The 26,442-nt window shown below is 33.3% G+C and overlaps 1 protein-coding gene across 2 annotated transcripts in view; it reads right to left on the minus strand.

The window, feature by feature from the left end:
- Window positions 1–1,165: 1,165 nt before the first annotated feature.
- LOC124361848 (ras-related GTP-binding protein C) overlaps window positions 1,166–26,442 on the minus strand; it is a 34,851-nt gene continuing 9,574 nt past the window's right edge. The window contains exons 2-8 of one of the 2 annotated variants that reach the window (XM_046815874.1): window positions 22,449–22,606; window positions 21,098–21,323; window positions 18,230–18,407; window positions 10,750–10,886; window positions 6,742–6,884; window positions 4,784–4,932; window positions 1,166–1,917 (exon numbers count right to left, since the gene is read on the minus strand). In XM_046815874.1, coding sequence (XP_046671830.1) covers window positions 1,799–1,917; window positions 4,784–4,932; window positions 6,742–6,884; window positions 10,750–10,886; window positions 18,230–18,407; window positions 21,098–21,323; window positions 22,449–22,606 — 1,110 coding nt within the window. In that variant the 3' untranslated portion in view covers window positions 1,166–1,798. Of the gene's footprint in view, window positions 1,918–4,783; window positions 4,933–6,741; window positions 6,885–10,749; window positions 10,887–18,229; window positions 18,408–21,097; window positions 21,327–22,448; window positions 22,607–26,442 lie in introns of both variants that reach the window. The other variant, XM_046815873.1, reaches the window with a different exon arrangement.

Genomic DNA, 26,442 nt, shown 5'->3' on the forward strand with positions numbered 1-26,442 from the left:
TTGAGATTGTCTTGAATCGTTTTTTTCTGATTTCGTAAAACAAATGTCTGAAAGGTGATGACATTTATTTATTTGTTGTTTATTTATATCTTTATAGCTGTTGACACATGTGCATAGTGTCATTTGTATACAATTACCTGTGTGAAAGACACATATTCACACTATTTCACATATAAATATTATTTCATCACTCATTGCACCTGCAACAGTTTCTAATTAGCAATTAACTACCCCAGCGACTTTCCATTTCCTCTGTGAAAATAGATATGCAATCATTTTATAATCAGTTTAAAATACTGAGCCCTTCATTGTTAAAACTTAACATTTTTGAAGTAGCAGCTACAAAATTGATTTATGGTTGTTACATTGAAGATACGTTTCCAAGTTTTAAGTAATGCAGAGTTAAATTTTGGCAATAAAAAATCCAGAATGTTAAAAAAATTTTCCCATGAACATTTTTTTAAATAAACATTATTCATGCCACCAAATAAATTACCACCACTATCAAATTTGGCTTTACTGTGAGATTGTGCATAAAAAACAGAAGAAATTTAATTACTTACATATTTTGGGTACACATTTTTTCTCTTTCCAAGAAAATCTTGTTTAAAATTGGAAGCCTATAAGATCCAACATCTATTCAGCTGGGAGAATAAGGAAATAACTTTGCATTCTTGTGCTGCTATGTGTTAGAGATCTAACTAAGAGATACACATTTCTCTTGGTGTTTTACTGTATCAAGAAGATAGCTAATTGAAAAATATCCATTTTTTAAAATACTAGTTCCAAAATTATAAATGTTATCTTATTATTATCTTTTCAATATATCCTAGAAGTTTTTTTTTTATGATATCGCATATATCGTTCATAAATCTTACAGGGGTTCAGAATATATTTGATCAAAGTCGATATAATATCCATATTGATCATTATATTTTGCCACTGTCAAGAATAATAATCCGTATTGGTAAATATTACCACACTTTTCTGAAAAAGAATTACCACATTTCTGAAGGGTTCACTGTATAATTTTGTTCCACCAAACACAAACTCCATAAATTACGATAAAGTAGTGTTTTGTATATTTTATACAACAGAGGATAAATTGAAACTCATCTAAAGATACAAATACAAAATAAAATATGAATAGAAACAAAAAAACAAATAATAATGTAATTGCTTGTATTTATTTAGACCAATTCAAATCAAGTATATTTACGCTGGTTTATTATTTAACACTGTAACAAATATAAAAGTGTTTTAGACAAGAACCAACTTAAATAGGAACAACATGCATTTAAATAATACTCAAAATATACATAAAACAAACTCATTAATAGGCACTAAACTGGAACACAGTCGAGTAATTCCACTGATCCAATTAATTCCATTATTCAACATATGAGAACCATGATCAATCAAAATATATATAGCATTTTGAATGAATGATAATGTACAGATAACAATATTATTATTTTAACTACATTTGTTACATTGGACTGATATCCATTAAACGATCAATTACATTTATAAAATATTATGTTTTAATGAACCCGTTATTCTTTAATAGCTATTATAACATTTCACACTAAATAACAATGATTTGAAATCATTTCTGATGTATATATTACAAAACTTTATGATAGATTACAATATTCCTTTATACAGATACACATACAGTTATATTTTACAGTAAAAAAATAACTATTATATACAATTGATCCTTTACAGTAAGAAATATCAATCATACATATTAACAAATGAATATGAATATGAAGTAGATTGAAGCAAAAATCCACTATGAGGTGATGGCTTCGGTGTGGTTATTTAAAATAATGTTGCTCGAGATGGCTTTGCGCAGTTCAAACACTTGTTGGATGGCCTCTCGGAAACACAGAAAGTTGTAGTCGATCACACCTGTACAATTGTTTATTAGTATCTCTGTGCCGATATAAACATAAAAATCTCTATACAGGGTGTTCCGTAACTCTCTGAACAAAGGTATACCACATTATTGCTCATGACAAGACAAACATATTTCACCATTTGGACATGGGTCTCTGATGCTTAGTTTACCATTTGTCTGTCTGTATGTATTTTTATAAAAAAAGTTAGTATCTTAAAAAAATATAAATTAAATTCTACCAATTTTTACTCAACTGCTTATGATAACAAGACCAGTCACCGAAAAGAATACCATGAAATTATCTTTAGTATTTTCAAAATAGCAGCCATTAAAACCTTTAAACTTTGGATATCTTAAAAACTAGCGGTTATTCTCAAAAATTGCAAGAATAACAGTTTTTAGAGGGGTTTTTCATAAATCTAATAACACCAAAATGATTTAAATCGAATAATAAAATAATAACTGATTTAGAGAAGATTTACTGTGACAAGATATGGCCGTTTATTCAGTTATTGTATTGTTGGCTATTTGCGGAGAACCTCTATGTGGGCTATGGCTTGTCACAGTAAATCTGCTTTAAATCAATGATTTATTATTTGATTTAAATAATTTTGGTGTCATTAGATTTGTCATAAAATCCTCTAAAAACTGTTATTCTTGCAATGCTTGACAAAAAATGCTAGTTTTTAAGATGTTCAAAGTTTAAAAGTTTTAATAGCCACCATTTTGAAAATACTAAAAAATACTTTTTTTAGTAACTGGCCTTGTTATAAACATTTGAGCCAAATTTGGTATAAAATTTATTAGTTTTTAAGATATTATTTTTTTATAAAAAAAAACACATACAGACAATGCAATACAGATGGGAAACTAAGCATCAGATACCTATGTTCATATGGTGAAATATGTTTGTCTTGACCTGAGCACTTTGTCCAGAGAGTTACGGGACACCTTATATAAACGCAAAGCCTTCACTCACTACGACAAATCACTAATTCTTCAACTTCCCTATATCACAAAAGTTAAAATTTGATACACATATACCTCATGACTTAAATAGAAAGAGTAAAGCACTTTCATAAAGATCAAACATCCATAAGTGTTTAAATGGGTTTGAAACCCCTAGAACAAAAAAAAAAATGGTTTTTTTTAACTTCTTGATGTCGTACAACGATGAAATTTGACAAGCAAATGTCTTATGCTTTCAACAGATATGAACGTCAAACAGCCATAAGGGATGAAATGGGGCTTAAATCCCTAGAAAAACTATATCTTAAATAATATAAAGTTGTCCTAGAAAGGTGAATTTTGACACACGTGTATGTCCTCGAAAGACAGGAAGATTATATATTAAGAGTAAAGGTGGCTTCATCAAAAAACACAACATTAGCTAAAAAGTTAGGTAATTGGTCACACTTAATCATAATTACTTCACAGAATTCGAGTCTTCGGTCAAAATCATCCTCTGAAAGCTCCTGGACTAATTTAATCTCATACGGGTTATTATATGAGTTTTTCTTTAACACTTTCAGCACTGAATAAAGACTTACATCATGATAAGAAACAGCATTTCTTATAGATAAAATTATAGATAAGCTTTTCGATAAATGTTTGAAGTATTTCTAAAGCTTTATCTCCATCAGTAGCAGAAAGGATCTATCACTTCTTGGAAGATCTTTAATGCTGCCACTCTCCTCAAAACGTTTTACTGTTTTGAATACAGCAGATTTAAATATCGGTGGTCTGTTGGGAAATGTGTTGTTAAACAAATGACAAACTTTTTCAGACCGTACCTGTTCACATTATCCTCATCATAAGTAAATTAATTCTTTCACATGATTGTTTCCCCCCCCCCCCCCCATTTCACTGAGAGACATTTCAATCACAGATAGACATTTTAACAGAACAATACCAAATCACCATAACCTTATGTCTACAAAAATACAATGCAGTTTTTAAAATGTTCTTAATTAATAACAGGTTGACAGCTGATTAATTCTGGTGTATTATATTCATTAGGATTTTCTTCATAATTTAAAACTGTCTAGTTTTAATACATCAAGCTTTAACTTCCAATAGAAAAATAAAGTTTTTTTGTCTAAATATTGACAAATGTGAGTAATATGGCATGTTACCAAGGCCTGTTTAAGTGATAAGGTATGCCCGGGGAAAACAGAAACAGGAATTCACCAATGGCAGTCAGTTACTTGTTTTCTTCTACATCCCGCTGTTTTTGATTCGATCAATCTTTTGACATACGGTTTGTGGCATTCAACTCTACTACCTGAGCTCTTTAAAATTAGGTATCACTCGACCCATGCTTATATTTAATATTTCTATGATATCCTCCACGGGCCATCCTTCAATTTAAGCGTATGATAGTCAAGAATAAGCCTATATTCATAACAAGGACCTACCAAAGAATATCCATGTAAAATGTTGAATTTTTACGTGTGAAAGCAAAACACACAAAGTCACTTTCACGTCTATAATATTTTTAGGATGAAGTTTTACTGGTAATAAAGGTCGTTTCATATAGATAGTTAATATAAAATAGTTAGTTTTAAGATTAATAACAAGGAATTATGAAATTAAATATCATTTTAAAGAAGAATATAGGGGTTTCAATTAACAATAATATTTAGAGAATTTTAAGAAACAAATCAGGAAATTAACCAAAATGTGCAGCACAGGACATTATTTCCATATAAACCAAGATTAAATTCCAAGGTATTAATCTGAAATCCCTTGACACAAACTAATGTCAACTGAAAATTTATTCATTTAACACACTCTTTCATAAAAAGCTTTTCTATATATTTACGTTGACTATTAGTTGTATATTTTACAATATTATATTGTTTTCTAAATAATTACCTTGTTTATCAAAGTTATCCTCTCTTAATATGCAGACTAGAGCTAGGAAGCGGTTGACTTCTCTTAAATAAAGGATTGTGCCATTGTTGAGTTTGATCAGACTTGAGCTTTGACTGTCGAATGCAGGAGAGTCCGGATCCTCTTGAAGCCTAGAAAAACATATGTTTCATAAAATCTTGCAGTATTTCCTGCAACTATTAAAACAAATTCTAACAGGTTAAGTATGAAAAATAAATTTCTTTCAAAAATATTCCTTCATTATGTACAATGATCCAGAGAACATAACAATTTGCCAATATTACATAGTTTGAGTTTATTTCACTTAAGTGACAACCACGACCTTCATTTCATTATTAGGTGAAACCAGAGGGAATGAATATCACACTAAAACATTTCCTCAACAATGCTAACAGTAATTCTGTAAATGATGTATTAAAAATGAAAAGACTCATGAGAATTATCCTCAGTCAATCAAAAGTCTGCCTATACTGCTTTCTAATGCTCGTATTTCTCTTGTAACATTTTGTACTGGTTGAATATTTCATGACTTCTAAATAAACAGAGAGACTTCGAGACAAATCGACAATTTGATTTGTACGTTTTAAGTCTACTGCACTGTTATCTCTAGCTTATGTTTTTAAATGTTAGTAGTGTAGATCAAGTACATAGTAATTTATTAGTGTTTTGTTATTAATGAGTGATATCATATGGATTCATAAGTACAAAATATTATTTTCGGAATTTAGGTTTATTTAGATCATTGTTTGCATGACTACTTAACCAAACTACACTAAAATATCACAATCTAACTCCATTATTCATAATAATACTATATTTTAATTGTATGAAATTGTATTTTTATACTTATTAAAAACATTGGCATGTGCACTCATATTTTATTGGATTCTGTCAAAAATCAGCACATTGTTTCAATATCCTGTAAATATAACTATTTATAACCATAAACTTTAATTTTCTCATATAGTTCCATAAACTAGACAAAATACGAGTATTTAACTATTTGGCCATATTGAAATTTTAAGTGAACAACTAAAACATTTTTTGCCAAAGGCAGTTCTTTCTTTTAAAGTTTTTGTCATAAACTTTATGTTCAATAAGGGTGGAAAAAATTACAATTACAAGAAAAATATACTTTTGTTGCAAATATTAAAGTTTTAAAGCTAATTGTCAATAAAACCACGAAAAAGAAGGCAAAGTTACAAGTCCTTATATGCACATACATAGTAATTTAACTGCCAATTCTAAGCTTAACCAGATTCTAAATAATCAATTTATGTTATTAAGAATGACAGATCCAGATCAGCATCTAACAAATACAATCAGTATTTTCATGAGTCTAATCCTGTTGAATCAATTTTGAATGTTATAGGTTAGAGATATTTACTATGAATGTCTATTTCCTAGATTTCCTACATTAGAGGGTAATACGCCAAAATGTTTTGTCATTTTTAGGTTAAATTAACCACTAACAAAGTAACAAAGACAATCTAAACCCAGACGTCTCACTGAAATTAAGAACCAGTTAATAGAGTTCGCAAGTGATATGTATAAGCAGATTTTGCTAATTGCAGTTCCCAGGTCTGACCGTCGGATCTCGCTGAGAACTGTGTCTCAGTGAGACTCCTGGGTTCTATCTTTTCTGTCATTGTAAACAACATGAACTAAACACTGAACTGGACTCTACCCTCATCGATCAAATTATCATTCTTTCAAAATACTGATGCATTAGGTCTTGTATGAAAACAAATTTTAAAAACCTGTTTGAAAAAAAAAATCAATCTGTTTTTCAAAAAGTCCATGTTGATGAGTACATTCTTTGTTTCACCATCAATCCCTACCAGAATTTTGGTCGATAGTCTAGGGTCAGGGTTCATATAGAACATTAAAACATAATATTTGATAATTTGAATAAGTGAGTAATAAAGCTACGTAATTACCCATAAATCCCTGAAACATCAATGACTACATCGATCATATCACAGCATAATTCGTAGCTTTGCATGTCCACAGGCGATGAGTCCGTGGCAATGTAAATCTTTGAAACGACATCAAATAGAAATGCCTTCTCAATAGCTGAATTCTGAAAAAAAAAACAATGTTTTTACTATAAGCAAATAAATACTTCAAACTAACAAATAATATGTATGACCAGTTTCTTATTTGTTATATTATTACAAATTACATGGCAGTAAGTATCCACAAGTTGTCTAGAAAATATTCTATTTAGCTTAAATCAAATAAAAATTATTATATAACAATTAATTTTAACTGAATTGGCAATTAAGTTAGACAATTTTGTACTATTTTCTTAATAATGTAGTTGTTTTTATAAACAGTTATCAGTAATTTGTAATATCTATCATGAATATTGTCAACTTACTTCAGCAAAGCAGTCTGTTTCTTTTATAAATCTGGCTCTCAATACACAACACAGCAAAAAACTAAACCCTAAAACAACCAAAAACCCCCAAAACCCCCAAAGTGTATGAGTATAGCAAACTACCAAATTTCCCCTTTCAAACTACGAAATCTGCACCACCATTGCATTAGACCACTAATAATTACGTCATCTAATCATCTGTATATCGATTAGGTGCTGACATATCTAGAGAACAAAATCTGTTATTTCCTTTCACTCTATCATTTCATCCGGACTCCTTTTATATTACTCAAAATAGGTAATGTTCGCTTACAATCCCTTACCAAACCCAATGATTTGGAAATACATGTAATTTCTTCCACGTATTTTTGAACACCCCAGTCTAGAACTCAATATGATGGTTATGTCAGCTTTCAAATACTAATTTTGTTTCAACCTCGATTGTAATAAATACTTTACAAATTCACAATATTTATGTTAATAAGTAAAGAGCATTTTTACCACTACAAATGTGTACATACAGATGAAACAGTGATCTGTAACAGTAGAGTAATATGTTGCTGCATTAATTAATTGAAATGATTTTAATCCTAAAATTGTTGAATAGTTTCTTGCCCACAGTGTGCAACACTGCCCCAACAGTCTAAAACACTAACTAAAATACTACTAAGGAAGCCCACCAAATCTCAACTTGATGGTTGGAATGGATTATAAGTTTGATTTCTTACAACCGACACTGTGTAACTCCACTGAACCCTCTTAAAGAATCAATCAGAACTTCCGATGCTTTAGACTCAGGTAAAAGAACTACTCACGTGGCGATTGGATTTGATTAAATAAGTTTAATTTAGAATCTTTACTCACTAATACAATCGGTTTTTAAATTCATGCTACGAAATAATACAAGTAATACTTTAGAAACAAATTAAATTTAGAAGATGATTTTAACCAATGTTACATTAACTACATAGATAGAGAGGACGCGGACCGAGATGTTAACTACATATAATTTTGAACGCGACTGACGATCACCGGCTCAGCAGGTCAAGCCGCGGTCATCGCCTCAGCGGCCGTGGCCAATCAAAAGGACTAGGCCTGTGTGAGAGGCTAACTAGCCCTGGAGTCAGCAATTTGTATCAGCAGTGCACGAGGCTAGCTGCACAATTCCAGCTCCATAACTTTGTTCTATTTCTATTGCAATAATATTCGATTCCAGTTTCTGGGCTCAAACCTTAAATTACTTAGTTGGTGACGGGTCAAATTAACTATTATTATTTAGAAAATGGATTTCTTTTAAAATGGAAAAATTAGGTGACCAATAAATATATACTATATTAATTCTGAAATCATAGTTAACATATATTTTGTCTGTCGGTAACGATTTACCAACGGGGCATTACAACTGTACAGAGCTGCCCAGTATGATCAGCAATGAAAATATTAAGGACACACACATTAATTTCCTCTGCTTGTAAGATTGCGCAGACCAAGTGTATAGATGTAGCGCTATGTGATGTACAGTAATTACAGTTGGTGGAAAAAGGAGTCTCTTGATGTATTTCATAAAACGTTTTAATACTGTTTCCTTCTTTTTATGAATACCTCTGTCTATATTAATGTCTCCCATTACAATGACAGTACCATTCCATGTTGGTGTTTCATAAAGAAGGTTTGTCAGTGAATCTAGGGCAATATTAAAATCGTTATCGGGTTGATAAATTAGAAATAAAATTAGAAAAATTACTGTTTTATTTATTGATAATTTAACTGAGGACAGCTCACATACAAGATTTTGCTGTGACGTGCTCCGTTTAGTGGAACTGCAGCATGTTCAAGATCTTGTCACACATAGATTGTAACTCCTTACTCAATAAGGATGTATCCAGTAATTATGGTGTTAAGTAGTTTAGGTTCTGATAGACCATGTTCAGTTAGGATGCCGACATCAAGGTCATTGACTTGTAGAAAATCATTTACTAACTCTTGTTAGATTGATAAACGGTCTACATTATGGTGAAATATTTTCAGTTTCTTCTTTTCTTTCTTTTTGTAGTCTTGAGTTTATTATTACTATTGTGCTGTAGGGTTTCCACCTCTCTTCTAACTTGTCGAGTTTTCCTAAAAAAATAACCCTGTGAAGTTTTCCTAGCTTGAACTGGTTCATTTCCTTTCAGGTCTGAATTTTCCATGGACTGGATAGATCCGTCACTATTGTTTTTCTGTTGATAGTGTTTTATATTTTTCTCCAAAAACTTTTCTTATGCTTCATTCTCTTCTAATTTTTTGCTGCTTGCAGCAAAACACTAAACATATTATTCTTCTTCTGGTTGGTTACCAATGTTTTAATATACGTTACAATGAAGTTCGTCAATAGTGAAGCGCCTGTTTTTGCGGCTTGTTTTGGTGTTTGGCGAATTTTCTCATCAACTTTTTGTGTCCAGTCTTCATTGATGACAGTAGGCCGTCCAGGTTGTTGTTCATCATGAATATTTGTCCTTCATTCATTAAAGAGTCTACACCATTTTCACACATTTCTATCTTTCATTACACCCTCACCTTAAAAGTTTATAACTTGACTACTAATAATATTAAACTAATCTGACTACATGGGTTTTACTCAAAGTCTTGTGTAATAACAGATTAGTTTAATTCAAATTCAATTTTCAAATAGTTCGCGGCAAGATCGATAAGCGGAAATACAGGGGTCATTAAGTAACACTGAATCACATGTGAAGATTAAGATAATTAATAACGAAAGATAAGTCACATTTACATTGGAATAAATTTGAATTAATAATTAATAGCTACTAAAGATATTCAAAATTTATAAGCAGTATTGACATGCATAAATAAATTCAAATGTGGTACTTTGGGTCGCAGAATGAACTCATGACTTCTGGTGATGTCAACCCCATCACTGCTGGCGAATGCCCAGCCTCTTTCTTTGGTGAGCTTTCATATCGGAAGGACCTCTCTCGCTTGTATTGGGAAAAGAGCACATGGTTTAAATGTTTTATAATACATATTCAAATTTGTCGATCAGTAATTTAAAACCTACACGAGTTTCTACGTGCGTCACTACATGGGTAGTTTGACAACCAACCCACATCTTATGACGTCACTGGATTTGGAGTTAAATTTTATCTACATTACCGAACCACACCATACGTTTGGCAGTTTAAAACAAGCCACATTCCTGGACTTGAACTTCAATATTACGAGACAACAACATCGGGCAATTTCCATGTCACATTAACCTACACAACTAAGCTACATTATATGGCGACCAACCAAAGATCTATTAAATGACCTCTGACAAATGATCTTCAAATGACACCACCAACGTGGGGCTGTTAACTTAACACACGTCTTGATCTAATTCACCTGTAATAGGAAAATTCATTATAATGAAATGTTGGTTCACAATAATTTTAACAAGACTGATAGTTTTATTTCACAATATAAAACAGAACGGTTTTACAGTATAAAAACAGTACACAACAATTTGAGATAGATTTGACATACTTAAATACCAATATAATATTAAGTATATTTATATACTTACAGATATAAGAATGTTGAGAAGGTTTTCCAAAGTTGGTAGCTGGGGTATTAACTTTTGCACTACTTTGCTAAATGCTTCAAATATACTGTGGTCATATATTGATGTCAAGTAAAAACTTAGGAGGATCTGGTCAAATCCTGAAACAAAATCAAAATCTCATTAGACTTTTCCACAATATGCTTAATACTTTAAATATAAGTATAACAATATAGTAACACAAACATGCATCACGTCCTAGTAGTGGTTTGGAAATCATCTTTAAGTTGTTGGTTGTGTTATAAAGGTGTCTTAGCCCTAACTACCCTTGGTGAAGTACGGCCTCTTTAAATCCTTTAAGTTAAAAAATCCATAAAACATTACAACTGGTACACAAAAATTCAATAAAATAATAAAATTGATTGATTTCTAATCCTCATTGCTCTTAACTGCACAGCTGGGCATGTTGTGTCTTCTGCTTTGTATTCTTGGTGGAAGTGAGTAGGTTTTAATGGAAAAGACCTTTTTCATACTTCCACAATAAATTTATTTAAAAAGCGCTTTCGCCGGTTAAGGCATCATCAGTTTGATATTGTTTACAGAAAAACATGTGTAAAATAGAAAAAAACATATGATAAAATAGAATAAAATTTAAAACTAACTGTAAAGACCAAAAACTAATAAATTATAAAAGAATTATGTAGAAAAATATGGTTTGCAATTCATAATTCTTTTATAATTTATTAGTTTTTGGTCTTTACAGTTAGTTTTAAATTTTATTCTATTTTATCATATGTTTTTTTTCTATTTTATATATATGTTTTTCTGTAAACAATATCAAACTGATGATGCCTTAACCGGCGAAAGCGCTTTTTAAATAAATTTATTGTGGAAGTATGAAAAATGTCTTTTTCATTAAAATGTTGTGTCTTGCAGAAGAAAACAGTGATGGTAGCTGGAATCATCCAAGGCAGCAAAGAGTGACAGAATAATAATATCTGCATTGCCAGTTGCTGATTGGTGGAATCAATCAATTCATGGCTGATACAATATACACTTACATGTCAAAACAACACGAGTTTGGATAAGTAAAATCATTGGAGGATATACAATAAAACTAATTTATCTAACGCTTCAAGTATCTGATGTTACAATTCACAGCAGTGCTTTGGTGACAGGAGTCCAATGGTTTTGGCTCTAACTCTGACTCACATCAAACCAGTTTCTCTTTAGTATTCTCAGATGCTTTTGAGAAGACAGTAAATATTTGAAGTGAAAAAGATTTTTGTTTTCGGACCCTAAGAGTAGGAGTAAGACTGGTGACCTATCACCCTCTCTCAAGAGATTTACATCAAACCGGACTCTAGTAGTGGGCAGCTTAAGAATGAAACTTTGGTTTCAAGATCAGAATGGCATTGAAAACCAGGACGAGAAATTATTACAGTAGAGAGAACTGCACTTGGAGCGGGCTGGGCTGTTCTGGCTGCAAAGTATGGCAATGCTTAGACAGAGTCTGTTCACAGAGATGGGGAAAGGAGAACGGGTGTGACTTTTAGCCTGCCCTTTACATGGCAGGCATTCTTAGCATTTCTCTTCAAATATGTGATCGGTGTGACCTGAGTTTAAGTCACAATGGGACGACTGTTACCTGATTACTCAAAAAAAAAACCCTGACCTCTTTATGGCCCAAGAGACTTGCAGTTCTCTGGAAGAGAAACAGGAAAACCCATACGAGAAAAATTCACCACAAAAGGAGTTAGAGCCAACAATGGTGTTGAGACACAGCATGATTGTTGTGAGTCTTGACTTAAGTTATCTCACCTGAGGAAGAGATCAGATTACAGATCTCGAAATGTGTTACGTCTTTTTGTATCACCAAACAATGGCAAATGTCCGAAAAGTCCTATACCTAGACTATATAGAATGTCTTCAAGTAAATACATGAATTTAATTAAATTTATATTCCAACAACTTCTTTGATCACATAAATAAATTAATCAGTTTTTTGAAGATCATATGTCAGGATTTCTATCAATGTGATTATCTATATTTCATTGATTATACAGGTTATTATTTTTAGTAATGCAGAGATAAAATGATTGTGTTGTTTACATTATATTGCTTTAAAAAACTTATAACATTAATTATACAGGTACAACATATCTACAAAATGTTATAGCCTTCTTTTATACTTAAAATCCAGTTAACTATTTCGGACTATATTTAGCCTATTTTAGATTATATGTTTATGACATATTATCACCAATAATGTGTCTATTATTTAAAAGTAGTGGAAAAATGGGAAAATATAATAGCTTAACATATTTACTTATACTAAAATATTACTTTTACCTCATTTAAACTAAAATGTTGACTAAACAAAGTGCACTGAATACTTATTTACACAAATAAAAAACATTATTTCATTCTTTTTGTTTCAAATGGTATACTATCCTTAAAATATAGGCTATTTTAAGTATTTACAAAATTAAAATTAGAAGTAATGAAAAAAATATTCCCATGAATAATTAGAAATGCACCATATTGATAAATAAACTTTCATTACAAAACAACGCAATAAAACATTTAAATATAATTTATTTTTTCTTTTCATTAAATACAATATTAAATAAACTTTACTGTCATAAAGAAATAATATATGGTACTACTGAACGTTTTAGTTTTAATTCAATAACTGAGACTTAACCAGCTGATATTTCCAGCTTTGACATCCAAATGACATTAGTTCCTGTTTCCAATGTCATGATGGTTTATTCTGTAAAGCCATATTGAATTTTCTACTAAAAATAAATTTTAACTCAATTTACAGGAAAATTTAATATTTAGCAAAAAAATTAACTTTTGTAAGTTATAAATGAATAAAACTATTCATCCAAACTGAATATCTAACAAGAAATAGAGCATCCATTACTATAACAGTATCAGTTTTTGACGATATTTACAGTTTAAATTTAATTTAAAGTTCTATAAAAGTTATGAACGTGACATATGAGTTTAAGTGGATAGTAAAAAGCAAATAAAGATGATTTAAAATGTCGCTATCTTGTTCATACAATAGGCAAAGTTCATGGTGAGATAAAAATATTCCAATTGTCTCATTCATTCAATGCAATTTTATTGACTGTTGTATCATGCTTTGAACATAAAGAAGCATTACAATGGATAGTACACTTTGTTTTTAAAGAGACAATACTACATCAATTTAACACACCATTATGCACAATATCTAGACTGATAAAGCTGTCAGATGTGATGGTTTATAATTCTAAATTAAGGTCGGGTATTGAACTCTGCTACATGTAGGAGGGGAAGGTTAAAAGTCATATTTAACGAACTGTTGCGTATTGAGTATACATTAGATAATTTTATTTAACTAACTAGAAATCTATGTCTGGATGATTTTTCAACAAATGACCATCCACACTGATATATGAGTACATGAAATCATTGAATTAATAATTTGAGAGTATGGCAATGATTGTGGTTTATAAGTTGAAATATTTCCAATATGAGTTTCATTTAAAGGGCGATACATATTTTATACACAAATGTAGTCCAGTTATTTAGACACGGTTTTGAATTTGCCAAAACCACTGCTAAGCGGTACCTATGGTCTCCAGTTGAACTCTATTGAATGTATGGGGTTTTTGGTCCCATAGTACAATGTACGATAGTTGGGCTCAAAGTCCTTCAGCAGTGGTGCCAACATTGTAGCATTTGTAGCAAGAAGGGAGGATTTCAACTTTGCAACAGATATGCCACTTGTTCTGTTCTGACATTCTGTATTTTTATAATCACTTTATGTCCTGAGGTTATATTTGAAGTTTTTCACCCTTCACAGAAGGAAGGGATGTTAAATTTGTTTTGAGCCCAAAGTTATATTTATTTTCTAGTTTTTTTCTTCTTAATATTCCTTTACTAGTTGACATGAATGCCGATTATATTCTTTGGTAATATTAAATTGCGTAATCATTTGTGCAACCTTTACTCAAAACTGTATATGTTAAAGTTCTGCTTTAAAAGAATTAATACAGTAGATTTTCTATAAATTATGACCATTTGCATTTACTCACTTGCCAATGCATGAAACTGACGCAACATGTGGACCTATGTCTGTACTAAACTGTTTGAGGGGGGGAGTACAACCATACTTTTACAATGTGATGACTGTAAGTAAAGTTTGCAATCGCATACCTTTAGAAAAATAACAGATCTCATGGTGGAAATTTATAAAAATGTTAAATACTCATAGATATACGTATTTAAGACCAAAATGTATATCTATATCTTTCTGCTTAGTAAACACATTATTGTTATTTTACATAAAATCTTGAAAATTTTTAACCTGCCACATTGCTTATTTCTCTACCTCTTGTTTTTTAACCCTTTGGACGCCAACGCCCAAGGCTGCCGCCCTACCCATCACGTTAGCCCCGAACCAACTGCACTAGCCAAAACCGCCAGCCCTGTTTTGACGTTTTTGTAACCTTTTACGCTTTGCTCTGTATTATCCTTAGTTTTTATGTTAATTGAATGTTTATTTTTTTATTTGTAGAAAATTATTTGTGCTATCAAACAGTGTTATTATAAATAGCATTTAGAATGGAACTACATTGTTTATGATGTGGTAATGCCTAACCAAAACATTTGTTTACATAAAAATTTCACTTCAGGCCAAAATATCGGTACGAAAAAAATATTTTTATCTGTCGGTGATATTTTTATTCGTTACAGATATTATATCTAAGACTGCTCACAAAAATTTAGAACTGAAAGTTGAAAAATAGTTTCACAAAAAATACTTTCAATTAGTGTTGATATTAGAAAAAATGTACTATAACTAGAATATTAATTTTACAGCAGGAAATACGTTTGTACATACTTACATAGTATTAAAATGAGAGCATCTTCTCACTACTATAAGTCTATATCATAGATTTTCTTCAAAAAAGTAAGAAAAATCTTTGTCAACAAAATAATTTATTATTTACAAAATATACACATTTGTCCCCGTCAATTCTAACATGTGTGTTTAGGGAAACACTATGGGTCGACACTAAACTGAACAAAATTGATTACATATAGTCTTATTTACTTCTAAAATAGCCCTAAAAAGTTTAAACAGACTTTTCAAGTTAAAAATAACTTTTAAAAGATGTTTTTCTCGAACGGCTGATCAATCGGACGTTGGCGCTTTTCGCCCTGACCTCGGCAGTCCGATCGATCGAACGTTGGCGTTTTTCGACTAGACTTCGACGGTCCGATCAACCGGACGTTGGCATCCAAAGGGTTAATAATTTATTTTTACAAACAAAGAAGTAATTCTTCTAATTAGAATATGAAGATATGCCAACATTAAGAGTCTCTATTTAGTTTAAAAGATACACTATATATATATATATATATATCTTAATCTATATTATATATTATATCTTATTATATATCAAAATTCAACAATTATGTAACAAATTTTACTGCCACACTTTTCATATCCAAAAATTAAAAAAATTTCATGGCATGAGCCAATTGCTATTCCAAAATATTTAGTGAATTCTTTGATTGTAATACGGAAATCGTTCATAGCCATTTCTTCCACTTTTTTCACATTTTCATTGATTGTTGATGTGCGTCCATGTGTATGTCCAGAGCGTTCACCATCTTCAATGTCTTCACAGTCATCTTTGAAACGTTTATACCACTCGTAAACACTTGTTTTACTCATAGCAGACTCACCACGGGCCTTTGTTAACATTTCCAACAGTTTAATTTTATTTCATTTTTCACACAAAATTTGATACAAATTCTTTGATCCATTTTTTTAAGAAACGAAATTTGCTGAGGAGTTCATAAAATATGTCTAACCTTAACAGCTGCCACTGAAAAAGTAAACAATGAGTAAAGCTGGAAAACAATAACTTCAGGAGCATGCCATCATAATAAAAATACCGTGAATAATAATAATTGAAGTAATCATGTATGCTGTACAAGAGAATCTACAGAGATTTAACCACATCCATCAACATAATATAAGACATTCCCAACAGTTTACTCTACCTGCACATCGCCTAGAACTCTTCCAGAGAAAGCCGTCCTATGCCGGAGCAAAGTTTTTCAATGCCCTACCAACAAGCCTCAAGAATAGTCTACCCACAACTCTAAAGAAGAATCTGAAAGACTGGTTCATTGACAAATCTTTTTACTCCATTGATGAATATTTGTGCAGAAATTATGAAACTCTGTAAATATAACATTGTATTGTTTTAAGTTAATATGACACACTTTCTAAACTTGATGTTTATGAAATAAAGATTTTGATTCTGATTCTTGACAACCGGACTCTCCAAACCTGTGAAAGTTAAAAATTTCTGTTACTTTTTGAACATACCTCGTACAGTTTAGTTTCGTAGTGTTTCATTATTCTGTGACCGCCACCATATTATTGGATAGTCTACTATTACATTAATTTGTTAACCCTACATAGGGCGCTAAACGGAGTTTTTCCTCCGTGTATTTTTTATTATTAAAAATAGTACTACTTTTCTGATGTTGGCAGTCGTTTCCCGCAGTGTACTTCACGAGCATCTTTCGGGGAAGCGAAACAATAGCCTCCCGCTTATCTTTGTCAAAATCTGTCAGTATGAGGTCTACTTCCGTGCGAGACTGGACGATTCCTCCGTGAGCGCCCGATGTCGTGTTTGTAGTCCTTGGACGAAATTCCGTGTGCGCCTAAATGTGTGACCCGAGATGGTCTCTTTTTAAGTTTTACAATATATTTTATTTGAATTTTGTGAAATGGAGAATGAAGACGAGAAACTTGTCAGTACAGTACCCGTGTGCTAGGGAACATTTCAGTACTGTTTATGGAGTGAACATTGTCGTTATAAGAACCAAAAAAAAATGTTTTGAAACTTTGTGTAGTTTTAAAAAAATTTTTAGTAAAGAATAAATTTTGATTTTAGAATAATAATTGACATTACAATTGTATAATATCTCAAGAATTGAAGTAAGTTGTTTTTTTAAGAAGTTAAAAACGAAGTTAATTTCCATATATTATTACAGAAGGTTAAACATTTTTACAATTAATTGCATTATTCCTTAAAATAAATCATGTTGTTATTATACAATAACATTTTTTTAAATTTCGAAATTGTTATTTGGAAAATTTATGACATAAGAGAGTAAGTTTTATTTAAATTCTAAAAATGAATATATTACATTGTAATTAAAGCAGTATGAATATTTAAAAAAAATAAAAACAGTTTAAACGACTATAATATAAATTATTCGCTAACCTGGAGGAAACCTCCGTGAGCGCCTGATGGTGTTTCTAATTTTAAGCGCCTGATGGAGGGTTAATTGCTGATAACAGTGCTCCACACATTTATTTTCAACCAACTGTTTTTAAAACAATATTGTTAAAATAATGCAATGATGTTAAATAAAAGCGAGGTGGTCCTCATAGTATGATCATCTTTAAATTTACCTGAATCACTTAAATCATCAGTTGCTCTTTGATGAATATCTCTCTGAGTTTCCATTTTGTTATCCTCCGTCAGTCCATCTACTTTATGAATGAATACTTCAAACTTAATGACTGGATTCACTTTATAAGCTTTTGTGACAGTTAGATGAAGTTTGTTTAAAGCATCCATGTAGTCATCCTGTAAACAAGTGTTTTATTTTAAAACAAAATCAGTTTATTTGCATTTTAAAGTTATGTTAAGTTTATATTTCCTCTGAATTTAAAAAATATTTGACTACATTTTAAGCAGTAAAATATTACATAATAATAAATAGCATAAATTTTATGCAAAAATAAAAGTAAAATTCTAGTCTATGACCTTTATATAATAACCCATTCACAAGTACATGAAAATTTGCTACTAATATTTGGATTAGCTAATTGGTTTTAATAATTTGTAATATTTGCTTTTAATTTTTTTATGTTTGAAAATTTAGGTATTGGCAGTGTAGTCAGGTACTACCATGTCTGATTTTTTAACATTGGTGCTTCATGTATATACAGGGCTGCCACTCACTACATGCTCTAAAAATAGTGAAAAGTGAGCTTTAAAACTGAAATAGTGAGGGAAAAGTGAGCTTTCAGCACAAAAAGTGACCATAAAGTGAGTAAATTCGGGTGATTTCGTGACCTTTTTGACCTAAATCCGCTTTAAAAATGACCTGAGGAACATTGAAAAATGTAATATAATCGTAAGCCTCATGGTCTGAGGGAAGGCAGAAGGAAAAGAAAAGTAAATACAAAAGGTTAAACTTTCTTTATTACAGTCTAACATCAAACAGTGACAATGAGAAAGATACAAATTTTCTTTCGAACAAAAAATAAATAATATTTAATTAAATTGGCAGTTCGTATTCTCATGAACTAATTGGAAGCTGGGTCATCCGGGTCCTTGTTCGAATCCTCGCGCCGTCGCTTGCTGTGGTTCTTAAACATGCATTCAAGGAGGGATGAAGTTCGCTTCTGCACTGCCTTCATCAAGGGATTCGCGGTATTCTGCCGCATTTCCTCCGCGCGAGCCAGCATACTCTGCGCCCCCTCCAGCATGCCCTGAGCTACTTTCGCTGCCTGAATGTCTCCCTTCTGGAGGGCGGCTTTGAGCTTCTTATTGGCATCATTCACGAGTGCATTTGCCGCTTTTCTTTCTTCTTCCTCCTGCCCAGTGGCCTTCTTTAAATCATTTTGAAGATCCTGCAACTCCTTTCTCTTATCTCTTTGCCTAGCCTCGTCTGCTTCCTTTTGCTGGAGCGCCCTCTCATCCTCCTCTCGTCGTCGCAGCTCCTCTTGCTTTTACTGCCGCTCAGCCTCCAAATATTCCTTGTAGTGGCTACTAGCTCCGGCAGCAGCTTTTCAAAAGCTCCGGAGTGATGGGGACCCGATGAGCTTTTACCTCCGAACTGCTTCATCCCGTCGTGAGTGTTGATGCGCGCGTTGAGCGTACGCTCCTCCATTGCAGATCGATCAGCAGGCATTTGAATTCGTGACTCAGAAAAGCCCCGTTCCACGTCTGCACTCCCATGTGCTGCAGCCAGAATGGCCTTGACGACTTTAGAGACGATAGGAAATTTGGTCTCACCGCTGAAATCCTTCAGATCAAAAATTCTACTCCAGTAATGGTCGATCCTCATACCGGTCTCGTATTCTGGGAGATTTTCAAGCTGCAGGAGTTTCCATTCATCCCGCAGATTGTCTTCTTGAACATCGGGGGGAATGTCAGTCTCATCAATTTGTAGACGTGTACGATGCCTCGCGGCCGACCGAGATTCCTTGATTTGTTGAGGTTGAAGGCACTTCAAATACCTAGTTTCTTTCCCAGTCTTCTCCAATGTATGGGACGTTTACGATAAAACCAATTTGTAATATAGAACCTTTATTGGTTAACGCACAACACGAACCATCAAAGGGTATCAAGAATACAAAAATAGTGCAAAAACTTACCTCAGAGAGAGAGAATCCTCTACGAGTGTTGATGCGGCCGCTACAGTACACCATGCGACAAGACGCTCGCCCCTGCCCCTCACTCTGGTCGCGCTCGCGCCGGCTCAGTCTCCGTCACAACAAACAGACTGCCTGCTCGGGCTAGCTGCCTGCCTCGGACAGCTTGGCGTATTCGCCACCCCTCCCGAGTGGCGCTGCAAGCTGCCGTGAGGGTACGTTGCGCTCCGCAAGCATCCGCGGTGTCTTTTGAAACTAGTTCCCAGCTTCCGCGCGTGATACAAAACGTAGGAATAACATTTCTGTGTGTAGTAAGCACGATTTGGCCATTTTCGAACACCAGACAGACGAAAATAGTGAGGATAGTGAGTAAATTGGCGGAATAGTGAGGAAAGTGAGGCCCTTTCGAAAATAGTGAGTTGTAGTGAAAAAAAGTGAGTCAGTGGCAGCCCTGTGTATATATGACCTTAGAGTTAATCCTTTTATTGCTGATGTCTGATGCATTGAACATCCTGGTTTTCTCTTATGCTATGAACATTCAATATCATTCTATGACAATATTTTCTTAACATGTTCAATCGTTGTGAAACTGTCAAAGCATACAGAACTTTACACCTCTTAGATTTTAAGTAACATTATAAAAATTGAAGGTAAAATCTCAAATATTGAACTTCTATAGAGTAAAGTTTAGAGAAAGTGTTATACTAGTGCAATTAAACTACATGAAAACGTGCAGATAATTACTGGTTTAATAGGAAAATACTATTTAAAAATCGAGGTAATTATAAAATCCAAGCAGGATCTGATTATCACCAAAAAGTTGAGGAAAAACAGATGGTATTTTCTTTTACCTCGTTTCTATAGTGTAACGATGAATGATGTTACAAACATTACCTGTGCATCTATTACAAACACCAAGGCACCACACCCTCCGAAAATCATTTCTGAATCAAACGTGGGATCAAAGAAATCGATCTGTCCAGGAAAGTCCCATATTTGAAACTGGACAAAGGAGGAGTTTGAGATATCTTCTTTAACTATTTTATTGGTACTTTCTAGGAATAGCGTTTCATTGGGTGACATTTTTTGAAAAACGACCTTCTGTATAGATGACTTTCCACTTCTGAAACAAATCATGTTTTTAGTGAAAATGAAATCTTATAATATAATTATAATATAATAATAATATAATATAATAAATGTGATTATTAACCCACATTCTCGTAAGAAACATAAAAATGAACATTTTTTGGAATAAAATACCTGTAGATATGTTAACCTTAAATGGGCCCCATTTTGCAGAAAAATATTTTAGGAATCACTCTATTAAAAAAAAAAGCACTGAGTATATACCTCCTAAAACGTTGATTCTATACAAAATGGGGGCCATTTGATGTTCAGTGTTGGCCATATTTTAACAGCCACCATTAGGTAGTGAATAAAGCTTATGAAGTGTACTTTGCAGCATTATTTTCTAGTATTAAATACTTATAAAATAATACGCATATTGACCTAAGCTTGCATTTAATATTTCCATGACACTACCCACGCGCCATCTCCTATGTTTAAAAATACATACGTCCAATACATTAAATGGTTAAAATTCATCACTTGCATCTCATGCAGATAACAGCAAATTTGTCTCTGTTATCTGCATTAAACTACTGATCATGCTCTGTATACTTAATATCTTCTAGAATGTAAAATACAAACTAATATTTCAGACTCTTTGGCAAAGTATAGCAGAAATGGTTAACAGCTGTTTAGTGTCAATAATCTGAATCTGAACACAATATTATCATTTTTCAAAAATTCAATATATTTTAAGAAATTTTAAAACATTTTCTCCTTATAAAAATCTTTCACAGACTTGAATGGATATTTTTTAAAGTAATTGATGGAATCGGTCAAGCCATTCTCAAGATTAGCACTTAGCAAGACATACAACAATTCATTTTTATTTATGAGAATATAAGTTACTACATTATAATAGGATAGTTTTGTTAAAGAAAATATAACAGAAATGGGTGCAGGAGACTAAAATGAATTAAGCCAATAAGAAGAAGACCTACAGATGATAAGATGAAATGCTGAAAGACTTGTGTAAGTTATGAAATTAATATTGGTAACCACAAAATATTTAAAAATTCAAAAAAGTGAGGTAAAGTGCCACATGTGCAACAACTTCTGGCATGTTAATGAACAACTGTAAATACAGATTAACCTGAAGTACCATCATTAATACCTTCGTAAGCCCATGAGCAGAATTCTAGGTTTCTGTTCTCCTGCAAGAGGTCCTCCTGGTCCATCACCATCTGGTTCAAACCCTCCGTAGCCAAATCCTTTGGGAAACGATCCAACATATTCCTGGCTAAATTGATCTTCTTCATCTTGATCGAAAGACTAAAAGAACAAAAAATATTATAAGGTTTTAAGGTACTGGTTAATGTAATAATTACCTTTAGACTATGTAACATCTTAAAGCATTTGACACATAATTTATCTCTCTCAGATACAGTTGCAATTATTTATGTAATAAACCTCAGCCATTGTAATCAGTCTCATTACACTTACAATTTCTGTCGTCAGATCACGTTGGACGATCTGGCACGTGATCTGAGGTCGGGAAAGTAACAACCAGAAATGCCCTGGCCATCAGTGCGGGCTTCGGTGGTGCCTTTGGCAAAATGAAAACATCCCTCGAGATCAAATCAAAAATCAAAACATCCTTTAATAACATGTTCAATTGAGAACAGAAATGGTGTCAATTATACATAGTCATAATTCAAGTCACATAGAGATACAAATTATACATTTGTAAATGAGTCAGTGAAATGTTTTAACAGATAAAGCGTTCTTTGGAATCGGTTAGTCATGTTGAAGAGAACTCGTTGATGGAGTAAAATGGACGTTCGGCCAACCAGCTGTGAAGTCTTGATTTCAGCTTGCTTCCACTTCCTGTTCTTATGTCCCTTGGTAGACGGTTGAAGAATTTAGCACCTTTATATGTGGTTTTTTTCTCATATTGAGTGAGGCGATGTGCTGGGAGGTTGTAGAGGTTGGCATTACGTGTGCAGTAGGTGTGTAGAATCCGATCCTCTTAAGAGATCTTCTCCATCCACGTACATCACAACTTCTTTGATGTAGAGTCCCAACAATCGTTAAGATATTAATGATTTAAATGCTTCCCTGCAGCTGTCAAGTCGTTGCAGTCCGGCTAAAGTTCTGACTGCCTTTTTTTGAATGACCAGGATTTTCTCGATGTTTTCTGCAGAAGCTGCACCCCAGACGGCAAGGCCATACCTTAAAGTGTGTTTCGAAGAGTGCAAAATATGCAGTTCTTGCTGTTGCTAGGTCACTAATGGCCTTAATTTGTTTAATTGCATAGACACTAGTGTTTAATTTTTTACAAAGATTTTCTATGTGTGGGGTCCAGCATAACATGTTGTCTAGAGTTATGCCTAGAAATTTCACTTGGCTTTTCCAAGGTGACGCCTGGTATCTGTGGTACATCTTCGTTTCGGTGCCCAAATCCAACTTGGTTAGTTTTTGTAGGGTTGACGACCAGGTCATTGTTATGGCAGTACTGATAGGCCATGTTAAGAGCTATGTATGCGGTAACGGCTAATTTATCAGTTGTTTTGTCATTTAGTAACAGTGTCGTATCATCCGCATACATGATGGTAAAACAGTGGTCCTGAAGAAGTTGGGGCATGTCATTAGTGAATAAAACGAAGAGGACTGGGCCCAGCACAGAGCCTTGAGGTACGCCACGGGTTACTGGCAATGTATTTGATTGCACATGTTTGGTAATGCCATTTTCTGTGTGCTTGAGCTCCACCAGTTGGTGTCGTCCAGTTAGGTAGCTTTTGAACCAGTCTTTGGCTTTCCCTGATATGCCTAAGGCTTCCAGTTTTGTTATAATGAGTTCATGGCTCAAGCAGTCGAAATGCCTTTGAAAAATCTAAAAAAAGTGCAGTAGAGAGTTTTTCGCTGTTCGAGGTCGTCAATAACAGATTCTATGAGTTTAATCATGGCTGTTGTGTTGTTGACTTGCCCTTAATAAAGCCCATGCTGTGCGTTTGTGAGGAGACAGTTTTCGTTGCAGTATGTCAGGAGTCTTTTAAGGACTATTCTTTCACATAGCTTTGAAAATGTTGATATTTTGGGAGATCGGTCGATAGTTGCTAGCAGTGGCTGGGCAACCCTTTTTGTGTTTTGGATACACCTTGGAGATTTTCATTCCTGATGGAAAAAGTCCTTGATCAAACGATTTATTGAATATAACTACCAGTGGTGTGCTAAGTTCATTGATACAGTGCTTTAAAAGTTTTGGTGATATTTCATCATTGCCGGAAGAACTTTTTGGTTTGAGATGTTTTACTATTTCTTTTAATTTCTTGGTCATTAGTGTGAGGCAGGGTTGAGAATGTGTGATTTAATGTTTTTTTGTGAATGGGCTATTGCATTTGATCTCTTTTTTATTACTTTTTAAGGTTTCCTCCGCGATGCTGGTGAAGAATTTGTTTAGGTGGTCTGCAATTTTTCCTGCATCTCGGACTATTTCACCTTCTATTTGGAGATTTATTTCATGTGACTGTTTTTTCTTGACTCTTACATTGTTTATAACATCCCAAACAGCCTTGGGACTTGTTGTCAGAATCATTAATGTAATTTTTAGATGCCTCCTTTCTTAATGACTTAAGCCTCAAGTCATTATGTTTTTTTCACTTCAGCGGCTTGTCTCTTATCGTTAGGGTCTCCTGTTACTTCATAATGATTTAGAGCTTTTAGGTAACTGTTTTTTAGTTTTAAAGCATCTGCATCTGCGAAGTGTTTGGGTTTAAGTCTGTGTTTTTGCCTTTTTCTTTATTTTAGGGCAGGCCGTGTTGAAGGATAGGGACAGTTTAGCGCTAAAAATATTATATGCCTCTTCTGCTGTCGGGGCATAGATGACAGGTTGCCAGTCCTCTTCTTGAAGTAAAGCTTTCAACGTGTCAAGATTTCGTCGTTTTAGGCATCGGTAAAGTATTTGTGGTCTTTGTGGTTTCTCCCGGGTAAGTTATATTGCACATTTTGGGCTGTGTGGTCTGAGAGGCCAGCATTTATTACACTTGCATCAACATCTGTCGAGTCAAGGTTAGTACAAATACAGTCTATGGATGTTTCAGAGTGAGCTGTTATTCTAGTAGGAGGTAAGTCCACCCTTGTCAAATTATGGGAGAGCTAAAACTTCATTCAGTTTAATTGTCTTTATGTCAGGGTTGATGCTGTCAATGTTTGATGTCACCCATAAGGACTAATGGTAAGTTCTCAGTTTTTGTTTTCCTCAATTACTTGTGAGAGTATGTTTAACCCATCATCCAAGTTCCCCGCTGGTGATCTGTACACTCCCATTACATGAATAATTCTTCTGTCTACCTTGATCTTTATCAGCGCAAGTTTCACATGCGATTTCTTCACAGTACTGGTGTATGTCAATGGATTTCTGAATATTCTGTAAGGTTTGATTTAACATAGATAGCTACACCGCCTTGTTTGTGTGTTTTCCTGCTGAAATGAGCCTTTAAACTGTAGTTGGGAATGTGACAACATCCTTCGAATTTGTTCTTGCTTAAGGCCATGCTCTGTCAAGATTATAATTTCAGGATTGGTATCTTCTATTAGATGGAGGAGTCTGTCTATTTTAATTAGAGACACCCTGGATATTTTGGTGAAGGATACTTAATCTGGTTTTGTTTTGAGGCTGGCTTGTCTCTAAAAAATAGGTGGATGTGCTGGGATAGTTGACATTGTGTCCAGTAGACATGAAGTCTTTATTGGTATTGGAATGCAGGCGAGTTGGTTTATTAAAGGAGTGGTTTATTTTTGTGTAGAAGTCAGTGTGTTTCCTGAAAAAATCCTCCAGGTCTTCGTCAACCGGGTCGTATTCGTGCAGTTATTGGGGGTTCTTTCCCGGTTCTTGAAGGACATGTTGACACGTATGGTTCTTTTATGTTTTATTGGGGGGGGAGTTGTGATTGTCTTGGGGGTTTGGCCTTCAGTAAGGATTTTTCTGCATGGGAAGTGGCGGCTTTCATCTTTTGCACTTGAAGGGAGACACTGAATTTGTTCTCTTCTTTCTTATTGACAACTGGTTTTCTTGCATATTGTGGTATCTTTTATGTTTGTGTGAGGGGTTTTTGAACGATACGTGCATTCCTCTGCATTTTTCGTAAGTGTTAGTAGTACTCAAATTC

This window comes from Homalodisca vitripennis, chromosome 5, assembly GCF_021130785.1.
Source record: "Homalodisca vitripennis isolate AUS2020 chromosome 5, UT_GWSS_2.1, whole genome shotgun sequence".
Lineage (NCBI taxonomy): Eukaryota > Metazoa > Arthropoda > Insecta > Hemiptera > Cicadellidae > Homalodisca > Homalodisca vitripennis.